The sequence below is a fragment of the Poromitra crassiceps genome (assembly GCF_964638095.1).
Source record: "Poromitra crassiceps genome assembly, contig: HAP1_SCAFFOLD_143, whole genome shotgun sequence".
NCBI classification, from domain to species: Eukaryota; Metazoa; Chordata; class Actinopteri; order Beryciformes; family Melamphaidae; genus Poromitra; species Poromitra crassiceps.
Window position 1 is genome coordinate 207,941 of NW_028152222.1, and position 26,932 is coordinate 234,872.

Sequence of the window (26,932 nt, forward strand, 5' to 3'; positions counted from 1 at the left end):
TCTATAGTGCTGTGGGCCAGTGAGAGAGAGAGCATCTATAGTGCTGTGGGCCAGTGAGAGAGAGAGAGAGGGCGGAGAGCTTTTGAGAGGGGACACTAGGCTGGGGGGCTATAGGGTCCAGAGGGAAGGCAGACACTAGGTGGGGCTATGGGGTCCAGAGGGAAGGCAGACAACCAACGCTTCGAATCAAACCGAGCGGAGACGTTCTGCTAACGAGAAAAGTCAACAGGTCCAGTATACATGCTCCCTTCCTCCAATGACACCCCCTGTCCCCGCAACCTAGCACCAACGGTACCCCCTAACATACATACATATTAAGGTATCCTTAAGTCAGCTTACTGGGGCTATGTACAACAGGCACAGGGTTACAACCACAGGCCTCACTCAACTGATTGATCCCAAACAGCTGACCTGAATCGACCCCCCCCCCCACCCCCACCCCCCCACACACTCGCTCCTCCCCTCTGGGAGGGGTGGGTTCAGTATGGGGGATCAGCGGATGGTGTATCGGACATAGGGCACTTCCACGTCTTCTTCCGTCAGATCGTTGCAGCAGAGCTCAAACACCAGAGCCTTCACGTGCTTTCCCAGCTTCTTTTTGGACACCTTGGTCACAATCTCCGTCATCCTACAGGACACAGAACAGGAACATGATTTAGGACTCTAAAGGAAGCGGGTCATCAGAACATGATTTAGGACTCTAAAGGAAGCGGCTCATCACATTTTTATGTAGCTCAAATTCGGACAGTAAAGCGAGAAACATGCTTCAATATAGAGAGCCAAAGTGGAACGTCACCTCCTGCTTCAGCACTGTACCAGAGATTTTCATCCGCCATTTATTTTCCCATAGACATTTCGTAAAATGCGTATAAAAATAGGTTTACTTGTTCAAACCAAACGATACAGATATATTTAGAAACAGGAGAGCTCGTGTAAGATTTCACCAGGACCAAAACGTAAAAGAAATGCGGGTTCAAAGAAAATATTATTTAGATGTTTTTTAAAGTTTTGGTCCAAGTGAAATGTTCTATGGTCCCTCCCGATTCTAAATATAGCTGAACCGTTTGGTTTGACCGAGTAAAACAATTTTTATAAGCATTTTACAAAATGTCTATGGGAAAATAAATTGCGGAAGAAAATCTCTGGTACAGTGCTGAAGCAGGAAGTGACGTTCACTTTGCCTCTCTATGGGAACGTCGGCTTGACAAAGGGGTCCCGGGGGAATGAGTATTGTGTGATTTCACAAGAGCCGTGTTCAGAACTCTTCCTCACGCAGTCTTCATCATAATAGTGAACTATATGGGGAACGATCCAATGAGTTTCGGACATTAGCTCACTCCTCTTCTCTTTTGGTTAAACACGACCACATTGCATTGTGGTACATGGGAGAAAATTAGGGTATAATTCGCTGTTCACTAGAAATTGCAGTGCATTGTGGGTATTTTATAGTGCACTATTTAGTGTGAATCAAATTAACGGAGAATTTGCACGAGTTAAAAAAAAGAAGAAAAAAGAAAGAAAGGCAAACGCACTAAATAGTCCACTATTTCTGTTATAGAAGTTTCAAACCGGGTTTATCTTTTCAATGACTAGAAGTTAGCCTAAGGAGAGAATGTAGTGCATATGGTCATAGCTTTCCCTCTCCCCTGTTAGCTCCTCATCTACATTATAGTATAGTGCTGTTCACGTTATCTGCGGCGACCCAACGGTCAGTCACATTTTTAGGGAGCTGCATGCTATGCCGGCAGGCTCGCTGGCCGTGGCGTAGCCATACGGCGTGCACGCCGAGGGCTTCGATGCCCGAGTACAAAGTTGGCATAAGCATGTACGCGTTTGTGCACGAGGTACTTACGGCAGCGCCAGTCTCTCCTCGAGTTTGGCAGCAGGCATGAAGAAAGAGTAAAGCATGGACACTCCCTGAGAAAGCATGGTGATCTCCAACTTATGCTCATTCTGAAAAGAAAAAGACAAAAGGAAAGGAAAGAGTTAAATGGGGGTCAGTTGATTGTAGGCCAAGAACAACATGGTAGTAACAGAAGAACATGGTAGTAACAGAAGAACATGGTAGTAACAGAACCACATGGTAGTAACAGAAGAACCACATGGTAGTAACAGAAGAGGCGGGTTAGAGGCGACATACCTTAAAATAGTCCAGGAACTGTCGGAGTGTCATCTCCTCCCCATTGGGCTGCATGCCCTTGACCTCAAAGCGATCCCACAACGTCCAGTCAATCTCATAGTACTGCAGACAGACACAAAGACCAACCGTGAGCATTGAGAGATGCCGGTAGTCTAGTCTAGACAGTATAGGGCTGGGGCAGCCCCTGGGTCAATACTGAGTGAGGTCGGGGGGGCCGCCAGTTGCCCACCCCTGGCCTAAAGTAACTAACTAATCACACTAACTTCCATGTGCTTACCTTGTGGCTCGGGGCGGCGATGGGCTCAGAGAAGGCGAAGAAAGGCAGGGCCAGGTTCATGAAGCCGTTCTTGAACGACTCCAGCTTCTTGTGTCCCTGGACGATCTTGATGAGCTCCAGACACACCAGGCCCACGACCGCCGCTGTGGTGGTGGCGATGGCAGGGATGATCTTGCCAGCTATCAGTTTGCTCTGGATGGGAGGGTAACGGAAAGAAGCAGCACGTTGAACAGAGAAGGGAAGTTACATTGAGTCCTAAAGGAAAGCCACTGGGGTCGTTACAGCAAAGGACAGGGCGACTGTTCCGAGTGGTGCAGTTCCCCTTATCAGTGCTAGTAGGCACATTTCTAAATCTCTGTGTAAGCCACCACCTGTCATGGAGTCAGAGCATGCAGCTTTCATTCCACCTAAAGAGACTGCAGCAGGCAATTTCCCTGATTAGCACAACTTCAACTAGAGAAGAGGAACCATATATACATACTTAACATTAAATTAATTTGTGAAGTTTAATTAGAGCAACACATCATCATTCGCAACATTACAGGGACGTAAACCTGGCGGCAAATGCACTATTATGAAACAAAATAAATGAGTCTGCAGTGCACTCATAACTTGATGTGTTTTTCTTGAATAGCAGCAATGTCATTATTTTTGAAACTTTCATTTCAAAGTTGATTTTCAAATGTAATAAATTTAAATTCAAATTCATCACGCTATTTTCAACACTGTTGTTCTGGATTACTCATCTCAAGTATTATAGTATGCGTTGTGTACGCCTCAGCCAGCTGTGGTTTGTAACATGTAAGTGCCACAAGATGGCAGTAGCAGCCACATTTGAAATACCATAGGGACCATGGCTCACAGCCTGTCTGAACTCAGCTGTTTCACTACAGCCAATGTCCCCTCACTTGCTACAGCAGGCGGGCAAATTAAATGAATCAATCAATCAATAAATAAATACAAACAGTTGATTTCTTCCCATGGAGCCGACATGAAAACTATTTTGGCCTGGTGACGATATGCTGTTGACGGACGGCCCACTTAGAGAACACTGAGACGCTGACCCCAGGCAGGAGTCTGGCGTGGTATGTGGAAGCCCAGTTACTCTGGCGTTTTGCATCACTGATGACATCACAATTGCTCTTATGACATAACTGATGACATCACAATTGCAATCCCTGTTAAAGGTATAATGCATTTCCATCAACTTTACGGCACCCAGTCATTCTGTTCCGTGTGTAGAGATCATTACAAAAATTAACAGTTGAGAAATTCTATTGGTTCTCCTCAGCACACACTGATCCAATCAGCATGAGAAGGTGATTTGAACTCACGCACACCCAGGCAGACACACCATCAGCCTGGTGTATCGGTATTAGCATGGCGGTGTCATCATCGGAGCTCAAAGCATGCAAGAATTACGGAGACCCAACGCACCAAAGTTCTGCTCATCTAGGTCCGGGTCTCCTGCAGGTTTCTCTCTTTTCAAATAGTACCTTTTGTTGGAAATAGCCATGCCTAGTATCTACCTGATACCAGGTCAGTAACTATCAGGGCAGAAGAGACCTGCAGGACACCAACACTTCCAAGGACCACAATTGAGCTCCTAGGATCAGGAGGACTACAGTGTAAAGAGCGTGCCTCACCTTGTGTCTGTCCGCAGGGGGAATGTCGTAATTCTCTGCTCTCAGGTTGGATGCTGCAACGATGAAATCCATGTGGAAATTGGTGTCATCATCCTGTAACACAGACAGCAGAACATTGAGGTTGATTGAGCCTTGAATGTGGGCAGAGACTAAAAGATACCAGCTCATTAGAGGAAACACTGATGTAGATTCAGGAGGAGGGGCAGTGTACCTTCTCAAAGTCGATGGAGGTCAGCTTGAATTGCGATGAAGATTCATGGTTAGGCAGCAGGGTCTTCAGCTCACTCAGTCTGGAGTCATCTAAATGTAAAGTCATAGCAGTGGTCAGTGGCGCATTGGTGGTTGGAGAAGTGAGGATACTCTTCATTCATGCCCCCAAAACCTTTTTCAAAGCGGTCAGTCCAGCCATGGATAAACGCCCCGTTATAAACTGTGGCATGTAAGACTACTCCTGCATTTTAGTTCAACCAAAAATGGACCAGTAAATATTTGTACAATGTCAGTTGACTTGTACTGCTTGACTTGATCATCACCTAACCTGGAGGGGCTCAGGTCAGGTGCTGTCATTTCAGATAGCCACATGGCTTAGCTCCTGGTTAGGAGGTGGGCATCACTTTGATGGCACCTACAACATCTTTAGCAAAACCAGGAAGACACTTCTTTTAGCCTACCGTAATTTATTTGTACACATTTGTCACCTCAACTCTGCGGGTCCGCCTCCTCTCATCTGTCACTCCTGACTCTATTTGTAACTCTATTGCTAACATGCAGAGTGAGTAGATGTCATTACAAAAATTAACAGTTGAGAAATTCTATTGGTTCTCCTCAGCACACACTGATCCAATCAGCATGAGAAGGTGAGTTGAACTCACGCACACCCAGGCGGACACAGCATCAGCCTGGTGCATCGGTATTAGCATGGCGGTGTCATCATCGGAGCTCAAAGCATGCAAGAATTACAGATAGTTTAACAGAGTTTAACTGTTTAACAGAGTCTCTGTTAAACACATCAGTGCATGTATTCAGAAGATCAGTGCATGTATTCAGAAGATCAGTGCATGTATTCAGAAGTTACAGGACTGACGGCCGTCTATAGGTGACTTTTTAAATGATTATTATTCAGTTTAACTCAAAGATCATATTCACCTTATGTAGCCACGCCCATTTGACCCAGTTGTGTGGTCGTGTGACGACTTCCGGCAAGAAAAAGAAAAAGAAAAAGGCTGGCTGCTCCAATATCATCTAACTCTGAATTAACTAATAATTTAGCCAATTGTATGTAACATACCAAATAAAAGCAAACGGCAATGTATAAGAATGCAATGCCAAACTGTCTCGTTAATTCTCGCATTCCAGGGAATTACGTTAACGTCTGCAGGTCTTATAGACGTAAGTGGCTCGAGCGCTCGGAGGAGAGAAAACCGTCTGAAGCTTTCTTTGTTGGAGTCCAGGTATGTTTTACAAGAAAGTGCTCGTCATTGTCGACGATAACGTTATCTGACCTGGCTAACAGTGGATACTCTGCTTGTTTGCTGTGTACCGAGCTCAAAGTAGTAAGGCTACGTTCTTTGTTTTAGCCCCTGCACTGTCCGCTACAAAAACAACTCTCTTTCCCGATGTTCTTTTATATTTCGCACCGTGACCGCCGGAAGTGTTAACACGACCCGGAAGAATTTGGCCCACCTTATGTCTGAACATAAGGTGAATAGGTGACTTTTAAAATGATTATTATTCAGCTTAACTCAAAGATCATATACGATCGATTTTTACTAATAAAAATGACTATTCGAAAACCACTGCCCATCCCTCTCTGTATACCTGCGTATAACCCTACGCTACACCACTGCCAATGGTCACATACAGTACGCCCTGATCTAGAGGCTGGGTGCAGTGCCGTCTCTCACCAACGCCAGCGCTGTTGGCGCTCTGCAGCTCCTGATCGGAGACGTGGATTTTAACCCCAGAGCGGGGGGTGAAGGTCGGCACGTTGACCTCCTGCAGGATCTTGACCACGCCGGCACGGTCCCTGCTGCCGGGCAGGCCGTACGTCTGGGCAAACAGGTTGGCTCCTGCCATGACATAGTCCATGTGCAGATCCTGGAGAAGAACGCAGAGGATGTACAATGGTCATGACCTTGAGAGTGGAGCGACGATCTGACAGGGAGACCGTGCTTAGAGAGCATGATGTGTACCATCAAAGAGAGAGAGAGAACAATGAGCTGAGACTCACGTTGCTAGTGCTGAATTCTAGGGGGTGAGGACACCTCTTTGGACCAGACCAGAAGGGGGCGCCAGAGCTGGTGAGCTGAAAGAAACAAAAAAACAATATATGAACACCCTAACATATATCAACAAACCGCAACAGGTGTGACTCCCTTAGCATTATTTCATACCAAAAATACAAAGTCTGTCATTGAACTGAAATGACAAATGTGACAGTACAAGTTTTGTTTTCTCAGAAAACCAGACTCCAAAATTGTACATATCACACCACTAGGGGTGTCACAATATATCGTCCCACGAAATTTCGCGATAGTAAAACGTCACGATATGTATCGTTGAGATGAAATCTCATATCGCAAAAAAAAAAAAAAAAAAAAAAAAAAAAAAAAATCTCCAAAAAATAGACTAAGAAACGTCTTTGTTTGTTGAAGTTCAATGTGTGGAAAGTAGTTCAGTTGAACAAGTCTCTGAAGAGACACATGAGAAGTTATACAGGAGAGAAACCATTCAATTGAGTTTCTGGCAAAACTGTTTACTTGACAGGAAAAACTGAAGATGCATAAAAAATAGATTAAGAAAAGTCTTGTTGTTTGAGTTTGAAGAAAAACTGAAGATGCATAATGAGAATTTATACTGCTGAGAAACCTTTTAGTTCAAAGTAAATCTAAGTGACGGTGTAACTCATTCTATTTCAAGATAAGCCTTATCTCCAATCTCATGTTTTTTCTAGTTGTTATTGTAATAACAATTTCCCACAACAGCATGTTTTGTATTTGTGCATTTCAAATAAAATACTACTTTTCCAGTCATATATTGTCATTATTCAAGTTTAAAAAAATATTGTTAAAATCGTATCGTATCGTTATCGTGAACCCAGTATCGTGATACGTATCGTATCGTGAACTAAGTGTATCGTGACACCCCTACACACCACTGTAGCCTGTGTTTGAGTGGCTGAGAGATTCTAGACTAAGTCAACACGATGGGGAAAGTGTGTGTTCAGGGGGAGTGTGTGTTCAGTTCTGTGGTACGGGAGCGGTTTCCTCAGAACTGATGGAACGCTGCAGCATCGTTACAAAGAAGAGCAAGTAGACACTTGATGCAGCCACACACTCGAGCTTGTTATGTCACACTTCAACACGTCACCTTCGAGGAAAGCGCTCCCATTTAGCTGATAAGTGAACATTCACTGTGAGCCTCAGTCACTCACACACAGCCAACGAGGGAAGACGGTAAGCAAGACGCGTCGAGAAGGAATTAGTTCCATTTAAAAGAAGGAAGGACAACTGGTGATCAATAAGGCAACGTTTGGATCCGACTGGGTCTGGGAATGTTGGAACCGATCCCGAGACAAGGCAGCAGGTATTCAAGGAGACGGGTGATAATCACCATCCAGTGGCCTCAGGGCTGTGCTGTGCAATCAGATCACATTTCTGCATTACAAAAATGCACTTCTAAAACGAACATGAACAGAAAGCGATCATTTGCACACTTTGTAGTGCGACTCTCAGGGATGATGAACACAGCAACCAATTTGAACACCTAAATTTGCAAGTACTAGTACTGCGAGTTTTTACTTGTTTTATCAAAAGTTTCGGTTTTCCAAATATGAAAAGTCAATACCTGAACGTTAAGTTAAACAAAATATTTAAACCCCAGGCAAAACAAAACAGGTATTCCCACAGCCTTCAAATATTACCAGAAGAAACAGGTATGAAAGAGGGTGGGGGACCATAGATATGACTAACACCTGGCTGAGCGAGACAGGTTTACAACACTAGATCTTCCCATGGGGCCTATGTATCCAGGGTTACCAACTAAATTTATGCATGTGGCCCAACTTGACGTGTAAGAACTTAACAGTCTAATATTCAAACTGTTGAATATTTTAATACAAGCAAGCATATTTAACGATGAGCTGTACCAACGTTCCGTTACCATTCAAATTAATCAGAAATGCTTTTTGTATACTAGAAGTCTACACGCATAATGTGTACTACAAACATTTCCTTTGTGCTACAGGGAGTCCAACCTTAATAGCGCCAGTGCTGCCAGCCAACACAGGAAGTGTGCAGCCGTGAGTGGGCTGAGTGTGTACCTGATCCGGGGGGAAGTTGTGCAGTAGCTGGCGGATATTGTTGCTGTATTGGCACTGCCAGTGGTTGCGTGACCAGGCGATGCAGTCGGCCCAGCTGTGGGGGCAGTCTGTGACCAGGCTCTTGTAGACGGCCTCCAGCACCTCCAGGGGCTGAGCTCCAGGCAGCTTCTGAGTACGCTCCATGAACTTGGAATCTCTACAAGAACAATCCAATTAATTATACAGCAATGAAGGCTAAAAGTTCATTCGTGGTTAATGCCGTGTGTCCAGTGGTCCCGGTGCAGAGGTTCTGCACTGAGCTCCTCTCAAAAAATGAAACTGCGGAGGTCTCTGCAACCACCGCAGTCAGTTCCAAGGCTGATTGGCTAATGGTTGCTATGTTAATTGGTTACTTGGGAAGTATTCTCTTCATGCAAACGGACAGCTGATTCAGTGCTCCCCACGGACACCTGACAGCTGATTCAGTGCTCCCCACGGACACCTGACAGCTGATTCAGTGCTCCCCACTGACACCTGACAGCTGATTCAGTGCTCCCCACTGACACCTGACAGCTGATTCAGTGCTCCCCACGGACACCTGACAGCTGATTCAGTGCTCCCCACAGACACCTGACAGCTGATTCAGTGCTCCCCACTGACACCTGACAGCTGATTCAGTGCTCCCCACGGACACCTGACAGCTGATTCAGTGCTCCCCACGGACACCTGACAGCTGATTCAGTGCTCCCCACTGACACCTGACAGCTGATTCAGTGCTCCCCACGGACACCGCGCTGTTACCGCATGATACCATCAAATGGTGTGCCTCCGAGGAAAGAACGGTCACACCGTGACACCGGACACTCTGCAGTAACCATGAGATTGGCTTAAAAAGTAAGAAAAGGGAAGTGGACTCACGTGAGGTACTGCATGGCATTCTCTGATGGCTGTTTGAATAGTCCCTCAAACTCGTCACGGGCCCACTGAAGAGACCGAGGAAGATATTGAAAACAGATCAATTATAAAAACACAGGCAACAATGAGATGAGTGTAATACCTACAGATTGTTTATTTCAGTGTGAGTCTGTCTACCTATTTCCTGTGTGTCTGAAGTTTATGGGTGTGCGCGCGTGTGTCCAACTGACCTGCAGTGTGTGTTCAATGGCATTGGGGAAGTTCTTGAGGGTGCAGATGGGGATGGACTTCTCGGGCGGGTCTTGGCTGGAGCTGTAGGACTCTGTGAGGAAGGGGATGACGACCTGCACGTTGCCCTTGGTGCCCAGAGTACCAGACTCCAGCAGGGGCTTACGGTAGTACACACAGCGCCGGTCCATGTACATACCTACGCATGAGGAACACACGCAGGGGCAAGGGATCAAATATCATCATCAGTTGAGCCAAACTAAGCAAGTAAACTACCGTTAAGGGGAGGCACCTTTTTCCAAGCTTTATCTAAGGGGAGGCTGATAGTCTGACAGTTAGCTAAGACCCGTCACCCCCCCTCCGCCCTGTACTTGGCCAATTCCCCCTTCCAAGCTGTCCTGGTCGTTGCTCCACCGCCTCTGCCGATCCGGAGAGTTGTAGACTAGCCTTATGTCCTCAGATACATGTGCAGTCGCCAGCCGTTTTTTTTCCACCTGACAGTGAGGAGTTTCACCGGCAGGACGTAACGCGTGGGAGGATCACACTGTTCTGCCCAGTTGCCCTCGCCCCGAACAGGCGCCCCCAACTAACCAGAGGCACTAGGGCAGGGACCAGTACTTATACCCTTAGGGGCCGTGTCGACAGAACACGTGTATTCGAGACGCCAGCGCCTTTCTGCAATTCAGCTCGTGAATTCAGTTTTTTGGCGGAGCGCTATGGGCGTCTCAAGCGGAGAAAAAGTTGAGCATTTGGAGGAAAATCGTGCTGCTCGTCAATGTCACTTCAAAAGACAGCTTCTGCTGGCTGTTCTCGGGTATTTTAGAGCGAGCTCTTAATTTGCATACACTGTGTGAGTCCCCTCACATGACTGGACTGGGCCATGCCAACGGCTCCGTGCGCTGTTGTCTGTGAGCGCTGGAAGCACTCTGGACATGATTTCCAAAGCATTCTGATCTGAAAAACACGTTTCCTGTGGACACAGCCGCTTAATCTGGCTTCCCACCCACAGACACGGCCAATAGAGCCTGCATGGATGCAGCTAGCACAAGGTGCGAACCTGCGACCCTTGGTAGTGGTAGGCAGGGAGGGAATCTACTGCTGCACTACGCCTAACAGAGTCTTAGTTAAGACTTTTATGACAGTAGTAACAGATACATTTTGTAAAATGTCAAGTGTCTTACGTGCGTCAACATTGTCCAGTGCGTTGGTCACTCCGTCGAGGCTTTCAAAGAAGTCGTCGTCGTAGACCCTCTCCGTGTCCGGGCCCACCCGGTTCTGGTGACCCGTGATGCGCATGGACGGGTTCATCTGCTTCACTGCTGCTGCGGCCGTCTCACTCTTCATTTTCTGTTGATGCACAGAAGACGACACGATAAGAACCACCTCCTCCTTCCACCACCTATTTTGTTTTAACGTGTCATTTGCGCATCCTCGATTTGTATTGTGTATTATGTTTTTAAAGTCGAGCTGAACCCAAAAAAGACTTTTCTTTTCTTTTAGTTCAAATACCTGGTATGCAGTGCACCTATTCAATAATGTATGCAAAAAAAATCACAAAAATCTACCGTAATTTCTTTAGTTTTTCACATCAAAAGTTCATTTTTCAAGATTTCATTCTTAACAGTAATCTACAGTTTGCTGACGTCACCTAGTACTATCAAATTTCTACCCCATTTCAACCAATCATATCACGACATGGCAGCTGTCAATCAATTCTTCATTTCAGGATAATTTTCTCTTCCAAAAGAAAGAGAAAATGATGCCTGCCTAGTCTGTCATCTGGCAGAATTCCTACCCCATAAACTAACTACTAAGACTAACTTGGCCAATTGTATGAAACATGAACTAAAAACAAAAACAGTAATGTCTAAGAATGCAAAGAAATGTAACTGGCTCGTTAAAACGTGCATTCCAGGAATATTATTTACATTTATAGCGATAGTGGCGCGTGCATCCGAGAGCTTGGTTGTCAGGGGTTGCACCTCGGAGATTCCAGCCGACGGGCTGCACTCTCCGCAACACGAAGGCAGCTGGCTGAGCTCCACTCAGCCACTAACCTCCCGTCAGCAGGCTCTTCTCGAAGGGAGCACCACAACACGCCAGGATTGGCCAAAGCCCAATCCTGTCCCCAGAATTGTCAAATAAAACCATCGACATGATACTATGACCCGCCTCTCAACCTGTCATCTCAGACAAACTATGTTTTCATGGCTCGGTGCACGGTGGCTCAGTGGTAGAGCTGTCGCCTCGCAGTCAGAAGGTCCTGAGTTCGATTCTTGCCTGGGACACTGCGGGCGCTGTGGTTGTGTTCCCCCCCCATATCGTCAGTGCCTACTGCCCAGGTGGGGTATCTCGTCGTAAGGGCCTTTCTGTCTGTGTGGAGTTTGCATGTTCTCCCCGTGCCCCCCAGGGGGGTTCCTCCGTATATAACCCCCCCCCATTAAAAACATGCAGAAGATCAGATCGTCATCGTCATCTGACCAGTGACGACAACATCCGAAGTCGGTCCCCGGGCGCTGTACGAGAAAAAGCGACCACTGCTCCTGGCCTGCCCCCCGGAGGAAAGGACAAAGCCAGGATGGGTTAAATGCAGAGGACAAATTTCACCGGCCACCGTCAGCATGTGTGTGTTGTGGCCCTCCGTGCATGTGTTGATTGTAATCGTGTGACAATAAAGACGGGCTTGTCCGTCTGAAATCGTGAAATCGTGTTTTCAGTCTGAAACGGACTCAGATGCACGTGACGAACGGGTTCAGCTCAACTTTAATGTGTCGTTTCCTTGACCTTTAAAAACAACAACTTGTAAAACGTCTGAGTACCTTGAAAAGTGTTCTATAAATAAAATGTTATTGTTACCTCCTCACTCAGATCATGCGCAAAAATAAACACCTCAACCAACCAAAAAACAAAGTGTGAAGTTGAAAGAGGCAGATAATGGTTATTGCTTAAAATACAAATGCAAGACTTCCATGTGCAAGTGTGTTATGACTTATTTGAAAGTTGACTGGTTTTGTTTCTCAAACTTTATCATTACTAGGCGCGCGTCGACGTAGACGCGCATCGATTGCTACGGCCTCGCCCGCCCTGCAGCTCGACTGCTGCGTGGCCTCGCCGGCGCTATTGGCATGCGCAGCGGACAATTGCCCAACTTTGCATCACTGACTGATGACATGACAATGATGTCACAATGACAGTGTGTAACCAAAAACCACAATTGCTCGAGTGACATCACTGATGTCACCATGCCTATGACATCAGTCATGTCATAAGATGGTTTTGGTCAATAATGATGTCACTGATGATTTCATAGACATTGTGACATCTACAGTTGGTAGCAAAGGCTAGTTGAATTGTGTGTGTTGCTCACAAAATGTAATTGCCCAAGTTTACATCCGTGCCTATGACATCATCAGTCATATATCACCGATGATCATCAGTGATGTCACAATACCTATGACATCATCAGTGGGACAAAAATGTAAACAGATCAGAAAACAGAACAGACAGAGATTGCCCACTTGCTCCCTTTTATATCATAATAATAATGGGTGGAAGATATATGATCAAAAAGGACATTCTGCATAACTCTAGCCAACAACACATCTCTCTATTATCCATTACTCATGGGTTCAGCCATACAAAAAAGTGACAATTGCTTTCTCACACTAGTATGTTATCGCTGTTCCAAGGTTTCTTGAGGGTTCAACAATAAAGTGATATTTTTGTAACAAAGCTGCCTAAGCAATATTTAGCATCGATAAATTTGGCTATGTTCATGCTTCTTGTGCACAGCGCGCGGGGACTAACTTGGGTTGTAGTTCTCACTGGTCAGATGATGACGACCTGCTTGTTTTTAGTTGGGCTCCATACTGATGTTGTATGGAGGAAACCTCAGAGGAGCACGGGGAGAACATGCAACTCCACACAGAAAGGTCTTTTCACGAGACAGCCCACCTGGGCACTAGGCACTGAAGACATGGGGGAGGGGGGACACTCACTCAGCGTACCAGGCAGGAATCAAACCCAGGACCTTCTAGCTGTGATAGCATATATTTGAGTATCTTTGCTCATCATCACACCAATAATAGTGTTCCAATATCATTCCCAGTTTTGAAAAGTCATTGTTGTCATAACTTGTTTTTCGATTAAGTGCACTCGGAAGCGAGCGCAACACACCCGGGTTCGATGAACAGGAAATCCATCCATGCACAGTATTGCTGGAAGGAAGCATCACCTTCAAAGTCAATAAATACACATGCCACACGAGAGGAAATGACACTGACCGTAACGTCCCAGGGTCTGAAGAGGAACTGTCTGTTGAGGTTGGACTTCTCTATGGTGTCCATGTCTGTGACGATCACCTCGCCCTCCCCACTAGCCAGTCCCATCATGGCAAAGTTCTTCATCAGCTCACAGCCAATCGCACCCGCTCCCACCTGGCAACGTTCAACGATTCAGAATGAGTACAACAATCCCAAGTTCCATTTCCATAACTTCCATTTATTTCATTTCCATAACAATTTGTGAAACTGCATCAATTTACAACAATCATGAGAGAAAATCAAGGTATTTACACCACACTGCTCTGAGACAAGACAAGACATGACAGTGCGCACACTAGTAGGTCTAAAGATTTCTAATGGGGATAAATCTTCCTTAGCAACAGGATTCCAGTGAAAAGTGATTGGCCAACTCACCAGGAAGTAGCGCTGTTTGGCAAGCATATCCTGCAGCTTGGTGCCAAACACTGCAATCTGGCCGTCATAGCGACAGTTCCTCTGGGAGAGAAGGATGGAGACGGAGGAAGAGGTTAGCACACTCATTTGTCGCCAACAGTTGCACTTATTATCAGTGCGAGAGTGAGTGTCTCGCTAGTACACACTTACAGGGGCAGCCTCTTCCTCTGTGAGGGGAGCAGCTCCTTCCTCTTCAGCAAGGCACTCCAGGGCATCAAAGTACAGCCACTGCATTATGGGCATAAATTTCCCTGTGCATGCCTAAAGGAGTACAGAATACAATTAAAACACATCAAGAGAAAACATGCATGCATGTATTCACCAGAAAAGTAAATTAAAACTGTTAGTACAGTTTAAAGGTGCAGGTCTGCACTATTAATTGCTAACATGCACTCAAGAGTGAGTAGATATCACTACAAAAAATGAACAGAAATTCTATTGGTTCTCCTCAGCACACACTGATCCAATCAGCATGAGAAGGTGAGTTGAACTCACGCACACCCAGGCAGACACACCATCAGCCTGGTGCATCGGTATTAGCATGGCGGTGTCATCATCGGAGCTCAAAGCATCAAACAATTACACTTACAGTAACTAGCCTAGTTAAGGGGTACCTAATGGGTCTGTTCAGTTATTTGCTTGACAAAGTGTATTTTGTTTTTATCCAAATATCAAAAAATGACCAAGTCGTCGTCACTGGAGCCCACGGACGGTTAATCTACATTTATTAACGTGCAAAAATTGATCGACTAACGTTTTGACGTCAGTACATATCAGTACTACTAGTGAACATGTCAAAACATGTCTAATCACAGATAAGCGGTAGGCAGTGATAACCCAATGCATTGTCTTGCACAAGTCTTCACTTGAGTCAAAACATCCAAGTAGAACAAAAACTGGACCATTGACTCGTGTGTACATGAATAGACATCGCATACATTTTCCATACGCATCCTCTCCTTATGTGAGCGATACCACCCAATCAAGGCCTGGTGATCGAAGTCCAAATCCCAGTGTCACTAACCCCCCCCCCCCCCCCCCCCCCCCCCCCCCCCCCCCCCCCCCCCCCCCCCCCCCCCCCCCCCCCCCCCCCCCAACACACACACTTGGGGCCTGTAACATATTGTTCTGACACCAGCGCTGGCTGAATGAAACACACAGACACACACTGCTCTGCTGCCAATAGATTCCTATAATCATAAACTACTGGATAAGATCAGTTGCTCCGCAAACAGCAGACTGGAGAGATCATTCCAATTAACTGACGTGCTGGACAAAACGTGACACGCTGGACTGGTTGGCTCTTCCCGTGGCAGAGAGAGAGAGAAACTGACAGACCAGAGGGTGTGTGTGTGTGTGTGTATGTGTGTGTGTGTGTGGGGGGGGGGGGGGTCTACGTGATTGGCCACCGTAGTGTGACGTTGGGTTCCTTTTGGCCAATAGTTGAGTCCGTTTCAACGTTTCCACGAGGGGGCCGCTCCAGGTTTTTTGTGCAACCCCCCTGCGTCACCCACCACTGCAGCATAAACACACTACCCCCCCCGTTCAAAATTGAACGGGAGCGCCAATCCGGAGCACCGGAAACCAATGCTTACCTTCATCACTTCCTGTGCAGCCAGACCTCCGATGAAAGCGTTGATGGGCGCCAAGTCACCAGCGGAGACGGAGGACAACTTTTTGATGAGCTCTTCATCCACCGTCTCCACTTTGGCCGACCCCGACTGGGCAGAGTTCACCTCCTTGGTCAACGTCAGCATCTCCTCGCCATCGGCCTGGAACACAACACACAGCTCAGGCATGTTATTCTGTTACTTCCTCCTCGCTGTCAGGTGAGAAATACTCAAGTTTTTAAAACGCTTTGCTCAATTAGAGCCCGAGGACAATCTCCCAGCTTCCATTGCTAAAACTGGGTGGAAACAATGGCGGTAAAAAAAATAACTGCTGCAGAACCAATCCAGAGTGTTTAGGGGGCGGCCCTTCGTGCAGAAGGGGGCGGTGACGTGCAGAAGTCGTGCGCTTGTAAACGGATCAAACGGAATCAAATAGAGAGCTCCAGGGATGACGTATTTTTGTAGGCTGAATGCGGAAGTCCCGAACTTCCTGGTTCTTCACTGTTTCTGTCTATGGGATTTTTGAATGGGTTTTTGGCGCGATGCTTCAAATAATGTCTGTGGGCAACACAAGTTTAATCAAACGCGAACCAAGGTTCAGCGGGATAATCTTCACACATGAGGACCACTTTCATGAGTTTTGAAGCGTAACTGCGAGCCCTAGAGGTAAAAAGCTCGTGCTAAGCTAATCCAGAACTACACACAGTGTCGCATAGGCTTCCACGCATTGATTGCGAGAGAAAGAATTTCCGCGTTCACTCGTGATGACGTATAATATCCGCGTTGACATTGTAGTCTCATTTAGCCGTTTGCTAGCTAGCCACCCTTTTAACGGCACATAAAAGCTTCAAAACTCATAAAAGTGGTCTTCATGTGTGAAGATGATGTTACTAAACACTGGTTCGCGTTTGATTAAGCCAGCGTTGCCCAGAGAGATTATTAGAAGCATCGCGCCAAAAACCCATTCAAAACTCCCATAGGCAAAAACTGTGAAGAACCAGGGCTGTTAGCATCTATGATTTCCAGACTCGTTCCTGGAGCTCTCTATAGAGCTCAACAGTCACGTGACTTTCCGTGACGTTTCCAGTCCCGGCAGAGAGTTTCCCCGTTCATTTTCTCCATAGACATTTAGAGAAATCCTGGAACCAAGCCAACCTGTGACCTACACTGAATCATGAGTGACCATACAACATTTCAGTTGGAGCAAAAGCAACTGCCTTCCTTTGTAATGTTGCTCATCCATTTTTAATGTTGTAAAGTGATTCCCTCCGGTTCGTATCTCCAGTTTGTTTCACAATGGAAGATAATGGGGGTGAAAGCCTAATTTCCGGTAACGAGACAATTTTATTTTTTATTTTATTATTATTTTTGACAGGGACAATGGACAGTCAGAGACTGTCCCAGACTTAGCTAGGAAGCTACATTTCATCTGCAGTCCCTGGGTCCCTACATGATACAAGGACAATCAAAAACACAATAAAACAGTTACAATGTAAATCTGATACACATGCATGTACCGTACATAATCTAATTAAGTAAAAAAGCATAAAGTACACCAACAACAAAATAAAAAATAAATAAAAGATGCACTGTTTAGCAAAGGGCCGTAGGTTTGTTAGCGACCGTTCTCGCTAGGGATGTTCATTTTGAAAATTTTCCATAATCGAAAATGGGGAAAAATTAACGATCAATTATCGATCATATTAATAATAATATTTTTTTAATATATATATTTTTTTTTACAAAATGAATGCCTATGGCAGAAAATACGAAAGACAACGTGTTCGCCTCAATGAACTCTTTATTTCAATGTGTCTCCTCTCCAACACTCTGCTGTCCCCGGCGCATGCCGGTGTGAATTCCCCATGTTTAAAACAGTTTTGTTGGCACAAAGGCCCGTGCCCAGCCAGAAAACTAGAGACTATATGAAGCTCCATCTCACGTTAGTCGGCTGTGCAATGGAGTGGGGCGAGGAGGAACAAATTCCACCCAAACCTAGTCCGCAATTTTTTTTTTTTTTTTTTTAAATAACAACAAAATCGATAAAAATTCCACGTGATCGATTCCATTCCTTAACGATCAATTATCGATTTTCGCCGCCATTCTAGCAACTCTTGCATTTACGAGTCCCCAGACGATTGGTAGGCGGTGATCTCAATGATCTGGCATTGAGCGTCTCTGTGAAAAGAAGCAGCTGGTGACTCCGTGTGCATCGGAGGAGGAAGGAGGCATGTGAGTCTACACCTTCCCCGGATCCACAGAGGGGGTGAAACAATGGGCAGGGACCGCTTAGGCAGGGGGAAAATTGGCCATGTCAAATTGGGAGAAAAGGGGACATAAATAAACTATTTGCGCTGCCGACAGGTGCGAGTTATCCACCCGTTAAGTATAGACAATTTGTTTGTTGCCAAACATTTGGACTATATAGGAAGGCGAACTTAAAGCTAACATAAGAGTGAGCTACCTGGTTCCAGGGCTTGGGCAGGCGGCTGTGTTTCTTCTGGAAGGCGTGGATGGCCTGGAAGCCCAGGTGTAGGTGTCCTGGACGGTCAAACTTGCCAAAGTCTGTCAGCTCGAACCTTGGCTCAGCCATGGAGGAAGAGATGGGTTTCTGCACAGGAAAACATACTTAGCACTTTGTTGGGTCACTTGCGCCTAGTTAGTACTTAGTTAATTACTAGTAATTATATATCCAACAGCACTTAAATGCAGTATGCAGCAGTAGCTTCTCCATACAATCAAGCCGTCATCTCCAGCTGATTAGAACACTTCCATTGTTTTTTTCCTCGCTTAGATTTATGTTTTTCCTAGCTTAGATTAACATTAACAACGTTATGTGAATGCATTATTAGTCTGGCCACATACACAGACTGTTTTTCATGGTAAATTCTGTTGCTACTAGGATTTTTTTTTGATTTTTTTGAATTTGAAAAATTGTGACTACGGTAGTTTATTTCACATCAGTTATTGTATTAGCATATACTGGAAGGCAGCTAGCGGGGCTAGGGCCAAGTTAGAATGTTTATGTTGTAACAGTCTATAGGCTACGTCTGATACACACATCTGAAACATTTCATTCTAGAATTTTCTGCTTCGAGTTGTATTAACTGCAAATGCCTTTTTTTATTCTTGGGAGATTTATGAATCAAAATTAAAGAGAGACTGGCCTGGGTTTTTAGCTGCACTAACTGGTCAAAAGGTGCCACAAACTCTGGAGGCCAGTATGATAAGAACAAATCGAAGCTTTATAACTGTACTGCCATGTCACTGTGACTTCGTCGCTAGATGTGGGGAAAATGACAGCCACTTACAAAAGAAATCTTCTTGGGCATCTTGACCTGGGAAACAATTCCTCCTCTCACATAGTCTGAAAAGCCAGTTGTGTCGCAGATGCTGAAGGTGTAGGGACCTGGAAAGAGTCCCACATCGGAACAAGTGATGCCAATTACTAACGGTCCTCTCGAGGTGCAGCCAAATGGCTGTCAAGTCGAGTTTATTCGTATAGCCCTAATTCACAAGCCTGTCTCAGAGGGCTTCACAGCGAATATGTCTAGCTAAATCTAGCTGCCACAACAATAACAATTACAGTAATAATAATAACATGGTTGAACAATCTTGTGTTAGAAAGAGGCAGAGGGAAGGGGAGAAAGGGGGAGAGAAAGTGGGGGAGCAGAGAGAGCAGGGAAAGGGAGGAGGTGGAGAGGGAGAGAGGTAGGAAGAGAGCAGGGTAAGGGGGGGAGAGGAGAGAGAGAAGAACAGACAGAATGTACTGGGGCTGGGGCGATACGGTCACAAATAGTCACAGGGGACAAGTAAAATTTAAAGTTATGTATTATATTAGTTAGCAGGCGATATGATGCCACTGAATTGACAACAAATGATTAGTCAGACATTCATCGGCCAGCCCTAAGGCATAGAGCAGCTACTCAATCTGCCTGTTGTTACATTACAGAGAATCAGCCTTACCCAGGGCCTTTATTTCAACTGGCTGGCAGCCGTTGAGCTCCGTCATGCCCTGGACCTCTGTGAAGGTGACGTAGTCTCCGCTCTCAAAGCCGTGCCGAGCCTCATCCAGACAGGTCACCACACCTGCACCGTCCTGAAGAAGAAGCCACGCCGAGAATAAACCCACTGTCGCACTTTTTCAACGTCAAACTAAGAGGCCATTTACACCTGGCGTTAACATGCCTTTTATGCCATCAGATTGTAATTTATCACTTCAGCCTGATTCCATTTACACCTGGCGTTAACATGCATCTTCTGCAAATGGGTGTCCTCTCAATCCGCATAAAGTTGCTGTATCCAGATTGAGAGGACACATTGCATTTACACTTGTGTTCAATGTGTACACAATGCATCCCTGACCCCCTCCGGAGGTGGTTTGGCCGATCAGATTGCAATCCTTCTTCAACGCGTTTTGGGGGTGTTTACACCTGGCATTTCAAGTGATAAAACACAATCTGATTGCAATCTGATCACAGAAAACGCATGTTAACGCCAGGTGTAAATGGCCTCTAAAAGTCAGAGCGAGTCTGGATTCTAAGGACTAACCTTTGTGATCATAGAGATCATGGCACTCAGAGGCTGCTCTCCATTGTTGTCATACACCACCATCTCCTCACCAAAGTCACAGAACAGCTGGCTGCAGAACAAGAATACACACACACACGTTATACATCCATGGAGAGACAAATGGTATGGACATCATATGAACTTTACGTGAACATGTCCACAGGCTGCAGTGGGATGAGGCCAGAGCAAGGGAGGCCAACAGTCTTACCCGAACAGGCCCCGTGTGTCTGCAATGACCAGCTTGACGCTTTTGCTGTGGCAGCACTCTCCCACGCGCTGCTGCTCCTCCAGGTTTGAGTTGGTCAGCACGACCACCTACGGCAAACGGGGACACATTTTAAAGTTTCGCACACCGTTTCTCCCGACATGAGGAGGGCGCCAGCGTCGAGCCCGAGGCCTACCTGGAACTGGGTCAGGTAGTCATCGGTGAGCGGTCCAGTGTAGGCAGACACAGGGACGTAGCTGTTGAGCTCGGCCAGACGGGTCTGGCTCACCTCGGCCCGGTTCTTCCCCAGGTCATCTTCTCGCAGGTAGAACTGAGCACAGCGGTGGAAAAACACACCACATTTAGTCAGTTAGGATTGATGCAAATATAGAAGGACAATCATTAATAACCGACAATACTACTGAGAAGTCAACGCCAGAACCGATGATACATGGAAATTGAGATTCAGTAGCCGATTAAGGGTCACGTCCTACGATAAAGAGAGATGAGGTGTGGTGTCAGAGCATCAGTCATAAAGGCTATTTAATGCGACTTTAATGAGAAGGGCACTCTAGGAAAAGTGCCAGTGGTTGAAATAGAAACCGTCAAGAGGGCAGGAGGTTAAACTGAGACCAGGCCGGCCACAGAGAGAGCTGGCATAATGCCTCTCTCATTACAATCATTTCGCTCCATCGGGTCAAAAACAAAAACATGAAATGTCTCTGCTGCGCCTGAAGACTGAACAGACCTGAAGACTGAACAGACCTGAGCAATCGATCCACATTTAGCCGCCTGGACTCAAATGGAGCAGTCAGAACGACAGGCTCTCAGGCTGATAAGAGAGCGAAACAATCTCTCCAATGTAATGACTCCCTCAAACAGGCCTTAAGTCTATGATTATCTGACCCTGGGACAGACAGGCCACCCGCTGCCGAATCTAGGTCAGTCACGGTTTTAGTAAAGGGGAGGAGGGTTGGGTATGTGGTGGGGGGGGGGGGTGTGTGTGTGTTGCTGCACTCTTGTTAGACGGCAAAACAATACAACCAAAGGCGTGACTCATAATGCAGTTATATTGAATTTCAGAGCATGGTTCAAAGCCCGAGAGAAGTAAAAAAAAAAAAAAAGACAACATGGCATGCATCCTCTCACACACCTGTGAGGAGAGGTCTCTCCATTCTGCCACGCCCGTGTCGTGCACAGTGACACTTTTGACTCCGCCCAGGATGACATTCTTGGCGATCTCCACGCCCAGCCCTCTCATACCGGAGACCAGGACATTGGAGTTCTGCATGCGCTTCATAGCATCATGGCCCAGCACGTAGCTGTGAGGAGGACACAACGCAGCGTTGACACACCCACACGTTGTCAAAACAACCAGCACCGCCAGCCTAAATACATGTCCTTTGACAAGGACACAGTTCCGGGGAGGAAGACTTACAGCTGTCTGGAGTACAGGCCTTCGTCGATCTCAGCATCATTGCCATTCTTAGCCATGCCCTGGGGGAGAGAGACAGCAGGGGGTGTACAATTAGTTTATGTTACAAGTAGTTTTACCAACATTACACTGTGTCTGTGTATGTGTGTGTGTGTGTGTGTGTGTGTGTGCGTGCGTGTGTGTGCGCATACTTACGTTGGCAGGTGTGTGGGACAGTTCAGTTCTGACAGAGTTAGAGGAGGAGCAGTGGGATCCCGTCTTCGTCTCTGTTCCTGACACGCGACGCTTCTTGGACAGCGGCGAGCTGGACATCTGTGCATTATCACAGACACACACACACACAGACAGCCCATTAAGAACATACTCACCAGACACTAGTCATTCAACACTAGTCATTAAGAACATACTCACCAGACACTAGTCATTCAACACTAGTCATTAAGAACATACTCACTAGACACTAGTCATTCAACGCTAGTCATTAAGAACATACTCACTAGACACTAGTCATTCAACGCTAGTCATTAAGAACATACTCACTAGACACTAGTCATTAAGAACATACTCACTAGACACTAGTCATTAAAACGCACATCAACTAGCGGCTACATTTCGGCACTGAACAGTTCCCCATTACGACCAATTTACACTGCATCAGTAATGGCACAGTGCACAATAGCACATTAGAAAAAATGTGCACACAATAAAAAAAAATAGCACTGAATATATATTTAAAATCAATCAAGACAAATACTGTGAGAAAGGTGTAATCTACGGTTCAGTTATTATGAGCATGAAAGCTAATGCTACCCAATCATTTTCATGTTGGTGGGGAGAGTAAGGATTTCTAGCCTAGGGAGCAGCTGGGCTGGCTCCAGGCCAAGCGCAAATCTGGTAGAAAACGAACTGAGCCTGGGAAGAGACATGAATAGCAGCATTATCATCAGCCCTTTTCATTCTCAGAGACAGGGCCGGATTGTTTATGGGACCGGTATTGTTTATTATATGTCACGACCGCCAACCTCGTTTCAGCAAAAAAAAGCTGAATCATTAAAACTTCACTGCGGTAAAGGGTGCAACATTTCACAATGGCTCCCAGGTGTAGAGACGCAGGACCATAAAAAAAAGCCGCTGAACTATCATTGGTTAGAAGCAACAAACGGACATGTGTTTATTCAAGATGATAATCAAAAGTAAAATAAAATAAAAACATATCTTAGCTTATTGAGGGCGCATTAGAATAGGTTTAAAGCCCTGGTCACTTTGGGAGTTGAAACAGGCCGCACTTTCTAGAACATAATTCCAGACGATGAACAGGAGGATCAACCACAATTTCCGCATCCGATGCAGCTACATTACGCCCCCAAGTCACTTATCAGTTTATGAACCATAAAGTTGAATAATGTGGCTTCAAATTAAAAGGGCAAAGGGGTGTCGGCCGGTCAAAGTTTCGAGCCTTAAAAATACAATACAATTCCACGTCTCATTTTGCCTGCGCTGAACCGTCACTGGTCATCAAAAACGAAAATGAAGGCACCGGGAATGATACAGCAAAGCGCCGAGCACCACGACTACTCTCGTTTGCTCTATCCATCGGACTAGCTGCTGCTGAACCAACCAATTTCAACGCTTTGTGCGTTAAATACGGACATCAAATACCCTTTAACACCTCCAAGAGGCCACGGTATAAAGTAGGTGGCGTGCCGCTAATCAGGTAAGTGATTTGGCAGGTGGATCACAGCCGGACACGGGCGGAACATTAATAACTTAGAAGGAAGAAAACACCAGACTGCCAGCCTACCCATTAGCACACTCGGCCTATAGGCCTTTTACACGGAACACAAGTTTACTGGCTAGTTGTATGTTGTACCCTGCTTCATTTTAAATAGCCATCACACAAATATCCGTCTATGAATCTGCTTACATAGTTCTGCACATAACCTGACTAAATACCGGCCCAACTTTGTTGCCAATAGCCATTTTTGCGAATGAAAGACTAGCATGGCACACTCGTGCCCCATTGATTTGTCTTTCTTACCAATAATCCTTCTCGGTCCCTTCTCAATGCGAACCGCTCCTCTCCTTTGTGTCTAAGATGTCAACAAACAACGATGATTGCAAGTTCGCTGATTTAAAAAAAGAAGAAACACGGTGCGGGGGTAAAAATGCTCTTCCCTATATTGTCGAGTCACTATGTCGTTTTGCGGCGAGTCCTATGAAATCGCGTTGCTGGCTTTGCGACTGCAGACGGGAACAAAACCAAAATGGCAGATGGGGAGAAGGGGCGGAGGCGCGTGACGCATGGGCTGAAATATTCAACAGGAAAGGGTGGCCTCGAGCACGCTGCTCCGCTCGCGCCCCTTCTCATTGGCTACGAAGCCAAAGCCCGCCCCCTGTCCAGAAGTCGCGTGCCTGCCATGTCTTCCTGTACAATGAACCAACAGCACCGCCAACAATAAAGGGGAAAGAACACACACAACTAGCTAGATATTTCTAACAGAAACACACAGATGCACACACGTGCATTACAAGAAAAGAACGCTCCTAACACGAACCACTGGTGTGATGCGATGAAAACAAAAGTAGGCTGAATAAAATTGCAATGGGGCTGGGAATGTGGGAAATCCTGCAGCATCTTTGTGTTGTGACAGTTTAGGGGGAAAGGCGCACATCAGACTGTAAGGAAATTGTTTGTTTATTTATTTTAATCAGCGAACTTGCAATCATGGCTGTTTGTTCTCATTGCAATAATGAATGGGTTTTGGATTGGAGACGTTATTCCAACGTGACTTCGGCAATGCACACGAAACGAAACAATGATCAACGTTAATGGAGCCCAATACTAGTGTTGTTGACAACGATAAAAGACATTCGTACGCAGTTTAACGTTAACGTTACTTGCTAGGCTAGGGTGATGCTGAGCTTGTGGTCCCTATAGTCACATTGAGGTTAGGGGTGAGCATTCCTTGCAGGAGGAGGAGTATTGGGGGAGGGGGTGCTTGGCAAATGACAAAGGCCAAGGAAAGTGGGCCGCATATATTCGGGTGCACATGTCGAGGGGATCCCCGAGTCTCATCATCATCTTATCACGCAATAATAAAAAGCCACGGATTTCCACAATGCTACCAGGCTTGGAACGTATGCAAATCACGAACGTCACTTAACTGGCTACCCAAGTTAATAAGCCAAGAGCAAGGCACTAGCTACTGTAGTAACCTCAATTGGCTTTCTAACATCACTTATCGAGCCAAAATTGTCGAGATGAAAGATTGCCAATAGGCATTAGGTCCAGCAATGTCTGCCCCCAACATTTTGTCAATGGAATGTTGGTAGCTAGCTTCCCAGCTAACGTTATTAATCACAGAACGCCAGTTAATTAACGGCTGACTATTGTGCACATCAAATCAGCAAATGCTAACCGTTAAGTGACAGTGGCTTGTTCGCTACCCGTCAGCCAACACTGGAGGATTGCATGGTTCATGGTAGTGAACATTGCTGAAGACAAATACCGAACCAGTATCGCAGATCTAAACGATTGCGTAGTTGTTGGCCCGTGTAGCTAGCCTGCAAGCTACCGAGCCTCCCAACGACTTTTTTTCCCTTCTTGTGCCGCTCTGTTAGCCAAGTAGCTAACGTTAGCCCAACTAGCTGTAGTAGCTAACATTTCCAATACGTGTGCTAGCTTTCACAAGTGTGCAGAAACTTACCACATCCGATATTACTCGGCCTGAATTGTAGTATCAAAAATACGCCTTGTATTCAAACAAGAAACCTGACAACCAACTTGACAACTCAACACTGTTGTTGTTGGTGCCAAACTGAGAAGTCAGTCAGGGTGGCGGGCTCTGCGGGAGTGTTCCGTGAAGCGCTGGACGACTGCCTGCCCGGCTGTTCCAGCACCGCTTCCCCTCACGCTCATTTCAGTTGAAAGCAAAGCAAAGGAGCAACATGTGCACGCTGTGGGCACTACCATCATACAGGTCAGTTGGGGGTGGACCGAGAAGTTTAATCTGAGGTATCTGTTATGACTAAATTAAATTGGTTATTTTCTGTGTTCAGTGTATGGCCTGAGTATTTACAGTGTAAAGTTTTCCCACATAATGACACGGTTTAATCGTCATTTTGTAATGGCTGAACATCTGAAATATTGCTCCACCCCTATGCTTAGATATTAATAGACTAATCCAAAACTCCCGCAGGGGCAGATGGGACATGTAGGCATACCGGAATCATAACGGTTCTTACTGTAGTGTAAAGTGCTGAGAGAGAGAGAGAGAGAGAGAGAGAGAGAGAGAGAGAGAGAGAGAGAGAGAGAGAGAGAGAGAGAGAGAGAGAGAGAGAGAGAGAGAGAGAGAGAGAGAGAGAGAGAGAGAGAGAGAGAGAGAGAGAGAGAGAGAGAGAGAGAGAGAGAGAGAGAGAGAGAGAGAGAGAGAACTTTAGGCTTGAAGTTCATGTCCATTTTATATCATGGAAATATTTTAATGTTGAAAACAGTTTTTTGTTACACCAACTTTCAGAAAAGATTAGCCATACAAACTTTTTTTTTTTTTAACTTTTATTGAAAGACTTGCAGACAGAGCACTTACTACTGGGACATAGCACAGACCTATGCACAGAGCACAGAACCTGTGTTACATAGATACAAAAGCCGAATGAAATTCAGAAAGACATGTTTACGCTTGTAGCAGAAAAGGTGCAAATAGACAGTAGTACTATCAAGTTTAACATTGCCAATTGGAATGCATCGACAAAATTTGAGGGACATGAAAATTTAATTTCTGGTGAAGTGTTTCAGAGAGGGCCCAAAAAGAAGAGTGTGTGTGTGTGTGTGTGTGTGTGTGTGTGTGTGTGTGTGTGTGTGTGTGTGT

The 26,932-nt window shown here is 45.8% G+C and overlaps 1 protein-coding gene across 2 annotated transcripts; it reads right to left on the reverse strand.

The window, feature by feature from the left end:
* Window positions 1-436: 436 nt before the first annotated feature.
* uba1 (ubiquitin-like modifier activating enzyme 1) lies at window positions 437-25,961 on the reverse strand. Of its 2 annotated transcripts, none has more exons than XM_083663387.1 (26): window positions 25,772-25,961; window positions 22,260-22,376; window positions 22,068-22,126; window positions 21,783-21,951; window positions 20,826-20,960; window positions 20,633-20,739; window positions 20,404-20,494; window positions 19,819-19,951; window positions 19,164-19,261; window positions 18,317-18,463; window positions 15,838-16,014; window positions 14,393-14,503; window positions 14,204-14,284; window positions 13,790-13,942; window positions 10,688-10,853; window positions 9,509-9,705; window positions 9,282-9,346; window positions 8,385-8,580; window positions 6,294-6,368; window positions 5,968-6,160; window positions 4,275-4,363; window positions 4,064-4,156; window positions 2,418-2,609; window positions 2,141-2,242; window positions 1,853-1,953; window positions 437-628 (listed from the first exon to the last, which is right to left on the reverse strand). In XM_083663387.1, the coding sequence occupies exons 2-26, from the start codon at window positions 22,374-22,376 to the stop codon at window positions 493-495; spliced, it is 3,183 nt and encodes a 1,060-aa protein (XP_083519513.1). In that variant the 5' UTR covers window positions 25,772-25,961; the 3' UTR covers window positions 437-492. The 2 variants fall into 2 exon arrangements, with proteins under 2 accessions (XP_083519513.1, XP_083519512.1); XM_083663386.1 differs by lacking the exon at window positions 25,772-25,961 and adding an exon at window positions 24,103-24,298.
* Between the last annotated feature and the right edge of the window lie 971 nt (window positions 25,962-26,932).